Below are 14,647 nucleotides of genomic sequence, written 5' to 3' on the forward strand. Positions count from 1 at the left end.
GCATGCTCCTCTTCTTTCTGCAGTTTTTAATTTTAAAATATATTATCAATTTATTTTTTAGATTTTGCGCTTGTGAACGAAAAGCGTTCGAATGATCGCTCAATTACACTATAATTACTCTTAGAAATTATTCAGAAAACAGTGAACTGAGTATTTGTAGATACATTTATTTTAAACTCACACTCTCACTCTCTTATTGTCTGATAATTGCATTTTAATTAAAAATTAAAAGTAAAGTTTAATTAATTAAATAATCGATCGATAATTCATTACATGGAATTATAATGATTCAATTCAATTACGTCTTGCAATTACTGGTAGGATGATTTTATTATTGCTGTAAAACAAAGCAGTGAAATATTAGAAAGCCGCCGCTAAAGGATAATTATCACAGAACGAGAGGCGAGTTCCAAGGAGGCGGTCTTTAATGCACTGAAGAAGAGGTACGATGACCGTATAGTGTTCGTGACGAAGCTGCTTGCTCTGGTTGATCCCAAAGAATCTAATAATTCTCAATTGCATACTGTTGATAAGAGGTAAGTCATATGATGTATTGGTATGCATTATATTATATATTCTTCAATATTTATTTTGTCGCCTTCAACGTCATTCCCACCAGATGTAATTAACTTCTGCCAACGATTTTTCCCGTCTTGGAAACACTGTTCATAAGGACTTTTATGGGCCTTCAGCTCCTTCAACGAATTTTATTTTACCTCTTCGATCGCCTAAACACGGGTTCCACGGAGCGGCAATTTCAGTTTCAAGAATAAGAAAAAACCACACGGAGTCAAATTTGGTGAAAACGGTGGCTGATAGATGGCATTTTTGGCTTTAAATTCGGTCACAATTGTGGCTCAATGCGATGGTGCATTATCATCTTGTACAATCCATAACTTGTTCTTCCATAATTCCGGTCGTTTTCGACGGATGTTCTCAGGGAAACGCCTCAATACGCCCAACTAAATCTCCTTATTGACCGTCTGTTTCTCCGGAACAAATTCTTGATTGACCAAACCGCGAATATCGACAAATATCGTTTTTTTACTAAGATCATTTATTTCAAACATTTAAAAACATAAAGACCGACTGAGCCAAAAATTTAAATTGCTCCCAATATAAATGAAGTCTGAGTAAACAAAAATGAGTCCGTCATTTCGATTTATGCTTATCTAGGTGTAAGAAGAGCATAGTGTTATGACTCTGCATGCATTAGATGACATCTCATCGCTGGGCTGCACCATAAGTGTGTTTAAGCATTTGGCAAAGGTAGTTTACTTTCTACTCTCCAACGCTTCTCGAATCGAAGATGGTTTAAATATTGAAAATATCTGTTCTTCATAGTTTATGAAGTTATGAATTTCATTCGTGTGATGGCCTCTCCTAGCTTTACAATGTTACATCCTATTTTCTTAGTCTAATAAAATAACGTCAAATCATTCCTCCGAAAAGTCAAATTGATAACACTAAAGTGAATATATGATGAAATAAAAAATGGTAAGGAGGGACTAGTGCTTCAAAATCTTTAATTTCGTTTCTCTATGGCCAAGCCCATTTTTTCAAAAAAGTTAAGTGCTGTCACTGTTATACAAATATAGTAATATTTGAATACAAATCACTACATGATAATCCCACAAACATAATCCTATATACTATGTATGTATAAGGCCATAATCTATTCTACTAGTACATTTAGTAATTTTTAAAAATTGTAAAAAATAAAAAGAATAAAAATTTAGAAGAAATATATATGCACATAATTTTAATTACATAAAAAATGCTTTCGCTCATATATATTTTCTCTTAATTCCTAGTTCAAACAACTCATTTCAAATCCAACTGCAAACTTATACGTAAAACCTAAAGTCTCTAGAATGGGTCGTTGGCGACGGGCAACGACGACGCCACCCACTACTTACAACAAATGGATGCTGACGTTGACAGGTGAGCGCTGTGCCTATAAATAAGTAAAAACAATTATAATTTCATACATACATACATCTGCTCATTTGATAATAAAAATAAATATCATGTCATTTCAACTATAAATAGGAAACATCACGAGTCATTGCTGATAGTGCAAAGTGTCGTGGATACATAATTGCATATACCATATACATACATATGTACCTATATGTGTACATATATGAAATTGGAAAATGCTTATTATATTTAATATATTTTAATATAAAAATTAAATTATTTTTAGCTAGCTACGTTTTCAGCGCCAACGAGATCTTGTATAATATTTTTTAACAGAAACTATACAAATTTACATATACATGTATATGCATATTACAACAAAAGTAAAGAATTTGAGTATTTATATACTTACTAGTATAAAATATTAGTAGTAGCGGGTTAATGATTTCGTTTACAAAAAATTTAAAACTTAAGGAAAATATTTTGTAAATATTTCATAATTTCTTATGAACTTTCATGAGCATTCATGCATAAAAACTAATTAAAATTACATGATTTTACATGCCATTGAACAAATACTTAATGAGTACAAGTTCTTTAATTTTACTCAAAATTATTTTAAAATATTTATGCTTAGATTTGAACGAAATGTATTCTCAATATAGATTCTTACATACACATGTACATAAGTATGTACATATGTCCATACAGTGTGCGCAGCTTTTTCAGTTATTCGAGTAACTTTGACATTCACTAACCGATTGAGTTGTTTTGCAAACTTCAATTACTTATGTACTAATCTCACCAAGACAACACGCCGAATATTGACTCGTCATGAGGACGCTCGAATAAGAGCATAGTCTACAAAAGTAAAAAGAAAATTATAGGAAACGACGGTTTATTTCTAAACATATGTTTCTTATAGCTCTTTGCACTTGACCCAGAGATACTACGTAATAAAATCTAAGCCTTTCAGCGGCCACTTGATCAAATTAAGCATCAAATATCTAAAAAACTATAAAACGTAATTTTTTTCTAGAAGTTATAAAATTTTCTCAGACCGACATAAGAGTTGACGCACCCTGTACATACCAAACGTATGTGATTTTGTAAAATATGGTAAACAATGCTTTTCAATTTTGTTGTATTGTTTTCATTCACACATCTGCTTCAAATTGTAATCTTCAAAGCAACCCAATTTAAGTACCGCAATGAAATGTAAAAAGATTTTTGAGAATTTTCTGCATTTATTTATTTTGGTTTTTGAGGTTAACAAGGAATAATTAAAACATGTGTCTACAATAGAAACCAATAAAAATATTTATAAACCAATTCAACGCCGGTGGAAATCAAAACAATAATTACGTTATTTACTTACTTGACTTATGGGTGGAAATGGGGGTGCTGGACTTTCGAAATATATATATGAAAATAGAATAGGAATTATTGTTATTGAGAGTCTAATTAATACTTGCTTTAGTGTCAAGAAAAAAAGTAACAACTCTAAACATGAAGACATTTCCTTTAAAAAGAGACCTTTCCATATTCGACAATTTCATCATCCCTGCAAGGAAATATTATAACATTCTCCGAAAAGGTTTATAATTTTGGCATAATACTGAATATGAATTCAATTAGAAGGCAGATATACAAAGCAGAACATTTTTCTTCAGCGAAAAACTCTTCAATTTATTTTAGATACCGGTATTTTAAGATCCACTGAACGTGAAGCGCTGCATAAGTTCGTCAAGCAGACTTAGTGTACCCAGATCTGTCAAATATAGGACTGCACTACGATTGGAACAGATACAGCTTGAATTAAGTACGAAAATATTGGTTTAAGTTCGTCGCACCGAATGAACCATATTCTTCACACCCCGTTTAATAAAATTTTATATAGACTTACCAAAGCTCTTTTATAATTTTCCAACACGATTATAACCGAAATTAAATCGAAAAACAGCGATAGATATATGTTGTTATATTATTTTATTAACCAAAGAGTACCTTAAAATGTTACTGTCGATGTTTTTCGGTGATATTTTGTTTTTGGAGTATCCCTTAACAATGTCCAGCAGTAATCGGCAAGCAAACTGGCACTTCACTTGCCTTGGTACCGTTTCTCCATTGCAGAAATGTCTTGGTGAAACCATTCCACATGTTCGTCACTTGCGCCCCTAAATTTTCGGGAGAAATCCAGATGGGAGTCAAGAAAGTGAATTTTAAGGGACGTGTTGCAACCAATTTTTTGTAAGCAGTAAGTAGTTCAGTCAAAAGACCTTTGTAATTGTCAGATTTCTTTAATAAATCTTTTAAAGGCACTCCAAGCTCGTATTTCAGTTTCATAGAGCATTTCCTCAAATGTTTCACCTTTCATAAGTTCTCTTATTTGCGAACCCACAAATATACCCTCCCTAATTTTTGCTTCACTGACTCTTGGAAATTTTTGTTTCAGATACAAGAACTCCCTTCCATTTCTGGCCATTGCCTTCACAAAATTCTTCATTAAACCCTATTTAATATGCAAAGGTTGTAGTAATACCGTTTTGGAATCAACTAGATGTTCACTGGTAACGTTTTTTTATGTGGAAGTTACTTTTTCCAAATTAAATGGTATAGCCTCTAATTATCTCTGGTTGGCTGACTAAAATGTACGCTTCTTTTACAAGTACAACATTTTCTTTTAACGACTACCCTCGTATACAAGCTTGTGCGACGCTCCACAACTTATTCCGATTCTCTTTTCTTTTTTGCAAATGTTTTGTTTGTTTATTTTCTTAGTCGCGTGTGCCGTTATTATAGTGGTACCCTCAAGCATATCATGCGTTAAACTTGATGAGCTAATAATCCCATCAATACTCGGCACGACAGGCGCTCACACGAGCACCCTATCAGTGTATCACACGTGATTTGACGAGGTGAGAAGAGTCGACATTGTGCTGGCCTCGAGCGGTCATTAACTAAGGCGCATATGTGCCAGTGAGCTGGTAAAGTAAGGGCATGCTTGTCAGTGGGCTAATTTATGACGGTAACTTTATGTGTGGTCGGATTTTCAGTAAAGAGATTCTATACTAATGGAAGGTGCAAAGTACAAATAGGTTTTGTGTGGATTAGTAAACAAATGTGAAAGTTATTATATTTCACCCACAGCGTCATAGTGTCTGTAATGGCTTTTGCAGAACATTTTGTTCTTAACAGTTCTGACACTTATACTTACCCGTGGGTGAGTGTCCGAACCTTATATTGCAGGACCAGCTCTGAAAGTTTTTGGTTGTGGTGTTAGTAGTTTTAGCGACCGCAGCCAAGTTCAGCAATAGAATACTATAATTAGAAGGCGGAAGTTGATAAATATCTTTATAAAGGGTGATAATTTTTGAGGTTCCCTACTTTAAAAAAAAAAATAACGCAGAAACTTCAAATTGGCCGCGGTTTCGTCTCACATGGTTCATACGTTGAGTCCAATTTTCGATCACTCGTTCGAGTATTTCGACTGCTACTTGCTCCAAGATCTGAATCAAAGCGTCATTGGCTGCATAGACCGCCCAAAACATGAAATTATCTGCTCACCGAAATGTTCTCTCAATAAAAGAGAGATTGTTGAAACCAAATGTCGCCGAGATAACGAGCTTCAATTTCAGGCACCAAATACTCGGTTATCATTGCGCGATAACGGTCGCCGTTGGCAGTTCCGATCTCATCGGCCAAATTTGTTTTTTTTTACATTCCCATTGTGCCAGAAGTGGGCTTCATAACTCAACAAAATTCAGCATTGTTGGATTTCATCATTGAAAGACTTACATTTGAACAACGTTTACAAATCATTCAACTTTGTTACGAAAATGCACGTTCTGAAAAGAAAGTGTTTCGCGTGGTTCGCTCAAGTTATGGTCAACATAATCGGCCTACTGAGTGTACTATTCGCAACACCATCACCCATCTTGAGACCCGGTATTTATTATTGGATAATATTCGACCGAATAGACTACTTCCATCACGCAGTCGCCGTAGCTGAGAGTGTACACGAAGACCATAGAGAGCCGATTCGGCGCCAACTCGGACTGATGTATGGAACGACTTGGCACCAGAAGATCCGACGTTTTCGAGCCAAATTTTCTTCCCATTTCTGGCTCAATGGGGAATGTAAACAAGGAAAATTTTCGCATTTGCGACGAAGAACAACCTGAAGAGATTCCAGAGGTGCCATTTCATTCAGTATGGTTTGTAGGCCGGTGAAAACATCGGACCATATTTTATCCAAAATGATGCCGGTGTAAACGTCAATGGCGTCCGTTATCGCGTCATGATATCCGACTATTTGATACCTGAGAGCCGATTCGGCGACATTTGGTTTCAACAAGACGGCGCCACTTGCCACACATCGCATCAATCATGGTATTTATTGAGATAATACTTCGGTGAGCAGATAATTCCACTGTTGATTGGCCAACAAGATCGTTACTGTGAGAATATGTAAGGTCTAAAGTCTATACGAACAATCCCGTGTCATTCGCCAGTTACCAGTAGAAATGCTTGAACCAGTCATCACTTTAAGGAGTTAATCTTCAAAAAATAGAGGCGAAAGCATGTTCTTTGGAATTATAATAAACATTCTCCACTTAATTTGAAGTTTCTCTGATTTTTCTTTAAAAAAGTAGGGAGTCTCTAAATTGATCACCCTTTATATACTTGAACCGGAAAGTTGGTTTAATCTTCGACGTTTATTTCAATGTATTTATTAAAAGTTTTATACTGTTACATGAGTTTCAGTTAATTACAAATCACAATATATGAAAAAAGAAAATAATTATTTTCTGTTTTTGATTTGAATTGAAGTTTATCAAAATTCAATTATTTCTAATTTTCCTTATTTATTGTACTTTTTTATGTTCCACCAATCATCATTTACTACATCGGCGTTCGAAAACAACCAAAATTAAAATAAACTTGAATTGATTATCCGAAATTCTTCCGCTTAACCAATCAGTTATGCTGATTTGTGCGAAAAATGCAATGGCGGATAATTGTTTTCCATGTAAGTGCAAAAGTAGTGAATTGAAATAAAATTGTTTTTGTTTTCATTTTGTTAAAAGAAGTTCTAAAACTGCCAGCAAACTGTAATTAATTAACTAACACTAAATTAACTATTTGTTTCTTAATTTCTGTCCTATTTTTTAAATTTGAAAATTTATAACGAATTAGGCGTTAAGTGCGCTAGTTCCAACTTTTTGAGTTGAAATTACGAAATGTTTTTATTAATTTATGGAACACGTAGAGAAATGTGTGTATACACTTGTTGACAACTAGTTAAATATTACTAATTACTAATTGGAGTTACTGACGTTTGCGTAAAATTTCTTTAGAAACCTTAACTAAATTATTTCATTGAACAAGCATTCTCAAGTGCACATTTCTTTTCGGGTTTGTCCCACTTTCTTTATATTTAATTTTATTTTATACTAAAAAATTATAAAATCTTGCAACTAACTTAAAGCAAGCGCAAAGCCTTTTACTGATTTACTCGTTAATTGGTTCGCTCGTTAATTCGTTAACTCGTTGATATTTACTCGTTCGTTGCGTTGCCTACGTCTTGTAAATGTTTGCGAATTCAAGTAAATCGTTATTATAGTGAAATATCATAAACTACTGACAAACATGCATACATCTATGTAACTCTAACTGGCCAAGCCAAAAAAGTATTGTGCTTTCACTCATAACAAGGTACTCGCTACTTGTACGCCACTCGCTAGTACATCCGTTCAACCCAGTACTAGTGCAACACAATTCTTACTTACATACATACATGTGTAAACGTCCATTGCACACCTGAATTCTATGTAAAAAAAATTTGTATAGAAAAAACAGCCTCCACTCATGTAAACTCGTTACTCGTTGCCATCGTTCGTCTGTTTTCACTGCATATTCTCTTACTGTTTTTGGTTTTTTAACTTTTTGATTATTGATATATTTTCCAAATAGGAATTATATACATATCTATTTATTAATTGACTTTAAGTCAATTGTTAACACTATTTGTAGAGCAAGTTGGTAAAAAGGAGAGTGTCTCTCGTACCAGTTTTCATTTTGGGTAGTTTACTACGAAATTCCTGCAAGTTCGCCGTTTAAAAGTTTAATATGCAGTCAAACCTGGATAAGCGAGAGTTCAAGGGAGCACAATCTCATTCTCGCTTATAGAGGTTTCTCGCTAACCCGAGTGCGATAAAATAACAACGTTATTTAGTTCCACGCAATAGAGTAGGCACAATATTGACAAGCAAACAATACGCAAACAATTGTAGGAAGTTCCACGAAAGTTAAGAATAAGCCATAAAATAGCAGATGTTAAATTTTGTAATTGGTTTTGTCATTTGTTACTGTATGTGTGAATCTTTTATGTATGTATGTATTCCTATTGCAACTACAGTTCCTCCTAAATAATAAAGGTACATAAATAAATAAAGCTTGACTGTCGCTTAGATGTATAGATAAGTAGCATTCTCACTTACGGAGGTCCATGAGGGAAAAACGACTCTTTCTTACAGAGGATTCTGTTTCTCGCTAATAGAGGTTTCGGGAGCTTAAAATGACGGGTCCTGGCTATTACTCTCACATATAGAGTTTTCTTACTAATCCAGTTCTCACTTACACAGGTTTGACTGTATATTATATATGAGATACAAGTAAATTTCTCGTAAACAGATTTTATATATCGTTAACCACTCTGGAACCAATAAAAGGTTTTTTTTTTCAAATACATCAATGCCAAGGAAAGGCACTATGCTATAATAAGAAGAACAAAGACAGGTAGTTTTTAAGGTAATGGATGGATGAAAGACGAATGGAATATTCTATAGTCCTTTACTATGTACGCATAAAGCGTGTTCGAAACAGCAGAGAACATACAGTGTCGAACAAAAAAGTAAGACTGTTAACCCAGTAATATTAAACTGGGAATGATTTTTGAAAGGCCCCGTTACAATGAAACTATTTTGTTTCGGGAGATGCTGGCATCTAATGCGAAAAAAGTGGGAAACGACTCAGCAGTTGAATCTTTTTTAGAATTTCCCAACCAGTATCAACCTGAAGGCTAGGTAGGTGAATAATAATATAAAAATAGAAGAACAAATAGATTGTTTTGTGGAGAGGGCGTCCAAATTTAGTTGTTATTGTATCGGTAAGCTTTAAGAGAGATGAACTAAAGCAAATCGAAGACATTAAGTGCAAATAATTGCACACTTTAAGATAGAAATGAGTGGAGCGGGCGAATAATTGTAGCTCAGAAGATAGGAAAATAGTAAAATATTTGGAAAATTGCAAAACTTAATGAAAGATCTTCCACATTTGCGCGCCAAGCGCTATTATCACAAAACAAAAATCATTGCCAAAGAGGTAGGCCTCGCAAAACTATCAGCAGAAACGATAATTTCATAAGAATTGTATGGTTGCAGGGTCATTTCGAGTCAGCTGTTGCAATCATGGAGGTTACAAGAGTTCAAATTTTTGATATGTCCATTAGAAAACGTCTGGTAGAAAATAAACTTAATGGAAGAAGGGGTCAAAAAGTGCCGATGTTCACATCGAAGCTGTCGCGTCAAGTGCGCTAAAACTCATGCCGATTGAAGGGGTCCAGAAAATCTAAAACAAAAATAAGGAAGAAATTTCGAATAAGCTTGGTATTCCTAGTGGATTCAATGCCAAAAAAGCGCCTAGCTGTGCTGAAAATCAATGGCTATTTAACAAAATATACAATTTTACCTTCTGTTTAAGGAATACGCTTTTGGAGCATTAATGGACATTTCTGGAGCGTTCAACAACGTCTCTATGTAAACTATTCTGAAAAGTATACAGTAAATAGGTGTTGGTTATGCTATACAACGCTGGATCAGAAGCCTTTTGACTCTAGAAGGATAAAAACAGATAAGAACGATGCTAGAATGACCAAGGAGAAAACACAAAATCGGCGGAACGACTACTGGCTGCAGAAGAGTTTACATATAGAACCTTTGGGCATAGGTTGGTGGATAATGGCGATTTGGCAAACACCGACTACATGATCCCACTATTCAACTGGGAAAAAAGGTTCAAAGTAAAAATAGAAAAAGATGGTTTGCATAAAGGTAGACGCGCAACACTCTAACCAATTATACGAATGCCTCGAAAATGGACAATGGAGTTGGTGCGCGAATATTCTATCCAGAGTTAAGCATTAAGCAGCCTTTTAAGTTGCCGGACCTCTGTAGTATATCTCAAACTGAAATAATTGCTATTGCAAAGCCACGGAGCTGGCCTCTAGTGCACCTGTAAACAATTCCGAGTCAATACCTAACCTCGTATCGCATATCGACCAGAAGTGTCTTGGGAAGCAGAGCAGTAGTAGAAAGTGTTGCCAGCAGCAAGCAACTACACCTTTACTTGGTGCCGGGCCATAAAGGCATCGAGGGCAATGAAATAATGGAAGAGATTGCCAAGAATGGTGTACGGCTAACACCCTAAAACGTGATCAACATTGAGAAACCCATTCATTGTGTATACGACAATCTGTACAGAAGAAGCATGGTAAAGAAAATCAAAACCCGATGGAACGAGCTACCTGGGGCTGACAGGTCGAGAAGACTGGAAAAGGAAATGTCTATAGCAAGGCACCAGGGTAACAATAGAGCATCTCTTGTGCACTTGTCCCGCATAGCCAAGACTACTCTGTAAGCATCTGTGGTCCCCACTGGAGAAAATCTTGATAGCGAGGCCACAGAGTCTGTTAAAATTCGCGTGAAGCGCAGCCATCCTAAATGATGACTACTCCTCATAGACCAAGTAATTGAACTTCATCTGGTATCGCAAAGGACCAAAACTGGCTATGCATGGCTCATTGGCCTACCAGTTTAACCTAACCTACCTCCTGTTTTAATTATATTAATCAATTGCTTGAAGTGTCTTATTTGCCATCTCCACTGTAATTCAGCATACCTTTAAGATTTAGTTTTATCGGTATAAATTATATTTACTGAAGCCAATAATAATACATACACATTACTTGTTGGGACAGCACATTTTTTAAAGGTTATTGCTTTTAACAGGGACTGATCCTATTTTGTCCTGTATATAATATTCGTGACTAGTTCACGTTGGGCGCTAATTGTCTTAATTTAATATAGCATATCTACCTTTATATTATTTTAACACAGTATAGGGTTCTCATATTTTTCGTACTACCACACAGGGGTAAAAAATAAATGTCGCCTAAAATTTGTCCATTTGGCTCTAGATGTCGGAAATTAATGTGTAAAAACAAGTTGGCAGCAGTCATATAACAAATAATTATATAAACTACCCATTTTCTGTTTTCAACAATAAATTACATGTCAAACAAGTAATTCATTTCTTAGACATGTGTAGCCTAGAAGTATAAATAGCACTAATTCAAAATCGTATTATATCATTTGTCAAATGGTTAGAATAATCTACATTAAATTTCAATATTATTTTTCGAAAATCAACTTTAATTCACCAGCGACATGGCGACCCGGCCACATTCTCTGCGTAGTTATTTTCTCTTTATTCAGTTTAAAGTTCCTTAAATGAGTAACTCTATAAATCGAATTGATGGCACCTCTCTTCGGAAATTAATACAAGGTGCGTTCCAAAGTACACAGGACTTTTTGAATCTAGCGCCCCTGGTAACGCCATCTATATATCGACTGGTGCGTTAGAATCTGCTGTCTTTATCGATTGTCCAGTGACATGACATTTCATCCATTGGCGTTTTAAGTGTCAGTATGTTTGTGTTATCGGTGCGAAAGTGAGCTTGGAACAAAGAGCCAAAATTAAATTTTGTTTTAAAATTAGTAAAACGTTTCGATTGATGAAACAAGTTTATGGCGATGATTGCCTATCCCGTAGCAGAGTGCACGTGTGGTTTCAACGTTTTCAAAATGGTCGTAAGGACATAAATGACGATCTCACATGTGGGCCAACCAAAATCCGTGATCACCGGAAATTCCATCGAAACTCTTCGTGAATTCGTCAAAAATCAGCCAAAATCACCATTGAAATTCATGGAAATGGAATTGAACATCTCCAAAACATCGATTTATCGCATTTTGACCGAACATTTGAGCTTACCAAAGGTGTGTGCACGGTTTGTTCCACACAAATTGACTGCCGAGCAAAAATTGCTCAAATTCCAACATTCGAAGGACGATTATTTGACCAAAAATAATCCCCGTATTCACCGGATATGGCACGGTGCGACTTCTTCCTTTTCGGAAAAATGCATTTGCCCATGAAAGGAAAGCGTTATGCAGACGTAGAAGCATTGCACCGGCATACTGGCGGCCATACCGGCCAACGAGCTAAAACACTCGTTCGAAATGCTTTTGGACCGTGCAAAAAGCTGTATTGATGCAGAAGGAGACAATTTTGAATAAAATAAATTGATTTTGCCGAAAAACACATTTTTTCTGTTTTTTTTTTTAAAGGCCTGTTTGATTTGGAACGCACCTTGATAACTGTAACGACTTCGTAAAATATTTTTTAATTTTTTACTACAGCAATCAAATGGTTAATGCATAATAGTTTGCTTTACATGTGTATTTGATCTATGTAATATATGTACATAAGTCACAATTATTAAAAATATTGAAAATGATGAAATCTCTTGCCTACTCGTGCTTAAAATATTTTGCAGCAAATAAATAATGATATAATAAGTAAATTTTTAAAATCAACTTTGTTATAACACTTTATTAAAGGCATTATTTTATCTTTTCTCTCAATTAAATGCAATGCAAAACCAAAAAACAAAAAAAAAATATTGGTCTTTCTTCTTCTTCTTTTTCACTCTTTACAGCGGCATTTGGAGTTCTCATTTTCATTTGGATTCCACAAGTGTCAGCTGAATGTCAAAGTATGAATTCATGCCTCAAGCATATGTCACATTTTCTTTCCAATTGCCAAGCAAACAAGAATTTATATATTTTCAATTAAAAATTATCGCTCTTTTTTCTTTATGCGACAAATGCAAATATAAATAAATTAAATAATTGTGTTTTTTCTGACTTAAATTAAAAAACAAGCGTATATTCCCATATTAAAACAAAAAATACAATTTTTAACGCAAGATATAATAAGTGTTTAAAGCTTTTCGTGTTGAAATAGTATAAGTAAAAATACCTACACATAAATTCCAACATACACACACTTAATACAAAGAAGATTTTTAAGTTTACGAATATTTTAAACACATTTTTATTATAACCATGTTTCTTTATCTAAATGTAAAATGCTTGCATTGATTTTTAAATATTTATATATGCTGATATGCTCTTTGAAACAACATTTTGCCCTTTTACACCGAATTCAGATATTTTATATAAATAATCACACTAGTAATTTATAATACTTTTCCGTTAATATAGGGTAAATCAAATGAACTGTATAATAAATATAAGTTTTCCGTACAGAAAAAGAGTGTGACCACTGAGTGAATATCTGACGACGCACCTAGGCCTTTAAGAAGCCTATTGTGAAACCACAGAGACTAAAGGAACCTTACTCTATTAAGTTCTCTCTGAACCACCCTGTGCTGCAGATAAAGTTTATCAAAACAAACAGTTTAAGGGGTTATATATAGTTAGAAGGCCGAAAAAACGACTTTTCCAGAATTTTTTCCGAGAAAACTTTAAAATTTATTGATTCAAAAATTTTCACAAATGTATATTATGGTATCTTTTAACAGCATTTTAAGACTTAGTATTAGTAAAAATATTTATTTGGAAAGGAACTTCAGCTGACCTCCGGGAGCTCCTCTCAAAAAATACTTATTGTTGTGACCACTATATCTCTACGTTTAAGTAAATATATTGTTTATAAAAAATATGTATCTGTGAGAAAAAACATTAACTAAAAAATATATTTAAGAAGCTCGTGTTAAATTTGAAACTAATCGGTTTAGCCGTTTTCGAGTAATGTTGGTCACCGTTTTGAGAAAAATGCGTTTAAAGTTTGGCCTTGTACTTCCAAGCTCTCTGAAACGCCTTTCCTAATTTTCATGTAACTTCGACAATATTCACCGGAACGATATGAAACTTTCTGTGCGTATTCGTAAATATTTGTACATTATGAAAAAAAAAAACAATTTTTTTTTTAAATACTAACTCTATACGAGTATATATGTATAACTTAAAATGTGCAGCCATCGACCTATCGTCAAAAGCACTCGAACGGTAGTTGCGATTCTTTTCCTATGCAAAGTCTTGCATTCGCATAGAAGATGTTCTATACACATGCCAGCTTTTACAATAGTCATTGTATGATATTCCCAGTCTGCTGTCATATCTGATAATTCAGCAGTGACCTGTTACTCCTACTAGAGTTCTTACATATGTCATTCCTTTTGAATTTTAATAGTCGGTATATGCAGCCCATATTCCGTTCATGTCACGTTTGCCTGCTTGTTGATCAAGTTAGCTAGAGGCATATATAGTACATATGTATATACCCTCTTTATAGGAGTATAATTGTAGTGTGGTGCCCGCTTTCGCCAGGAATATCTTGAAATAGGATGTTACATCCAGCAAGAGGTCACGTCATTCTTTCACTATATGCGATAAAACTCTAAGAGACTTCGGTGTGTTCAAATTGACCATCATGCCAATATACCGTATCGACCTTAGAACTGCTGTGTAGAGCCAAACCTTTTGGAAAGATAAAGGTCTACTAACAACTAGGT

General features: G+C 34.6%; 1 protein-coding gene across 5 annotated transcripts in view; it reads left to right on the forward strand.

Moving 5' to 3' along the window:
- Window positions 1–14,647, forward strand: part of LOC126755888 (protein quiver) — a 41,887-nt gene that overhangs the window by 7,947 nt on the left and 19,293 nt on the right. For 2 of the 5 annotated variants that reach the window (XM_050468610.1, XM_050468612.1), the window contains 3 exons: window positions 322–536; window positions 1,815–1,944; window positions 12,767–12,823. In XM_050468610.1, coding sequence (XP_050324567.1) covers window positions 1,875–1,944; window positions 12,767–12,823 — 127 coding nt within the window. In that variant the 5' untranslated portion in view covers window positions 322–536; window positions 1,815–1,874. Of the gene's footprint in view, window positions 1–61; window positions 537–1,814; window positions 1,945–6,907; window positions 6,956–12,766; window positions 12,824–14,647 lie in introns of all 5 variants that reach the window. The other 3 variants (XM_050468613.1, XM_050468609.1, XM_050468611.1) reach the window with 3 other exon arrangements.

Source organism: Bactrocera neohumeralis, chromosome 4 (assembly GCF_024586455.1).
Source record: "Bactrocera neohumeralis isolate Rockhampton chromosome 4, APGP_CSIRO_Bneo_wtdbg2-racon-allhic-juicebox.fasta_v2, whole genome shotgun sequence".
Lineage (NCBI taxonomy): Eukaryota > Metazoa > Arthropoda > Insecta > Diptera > Tephritidae > Bactrocera > Bactrocera neohumeralis.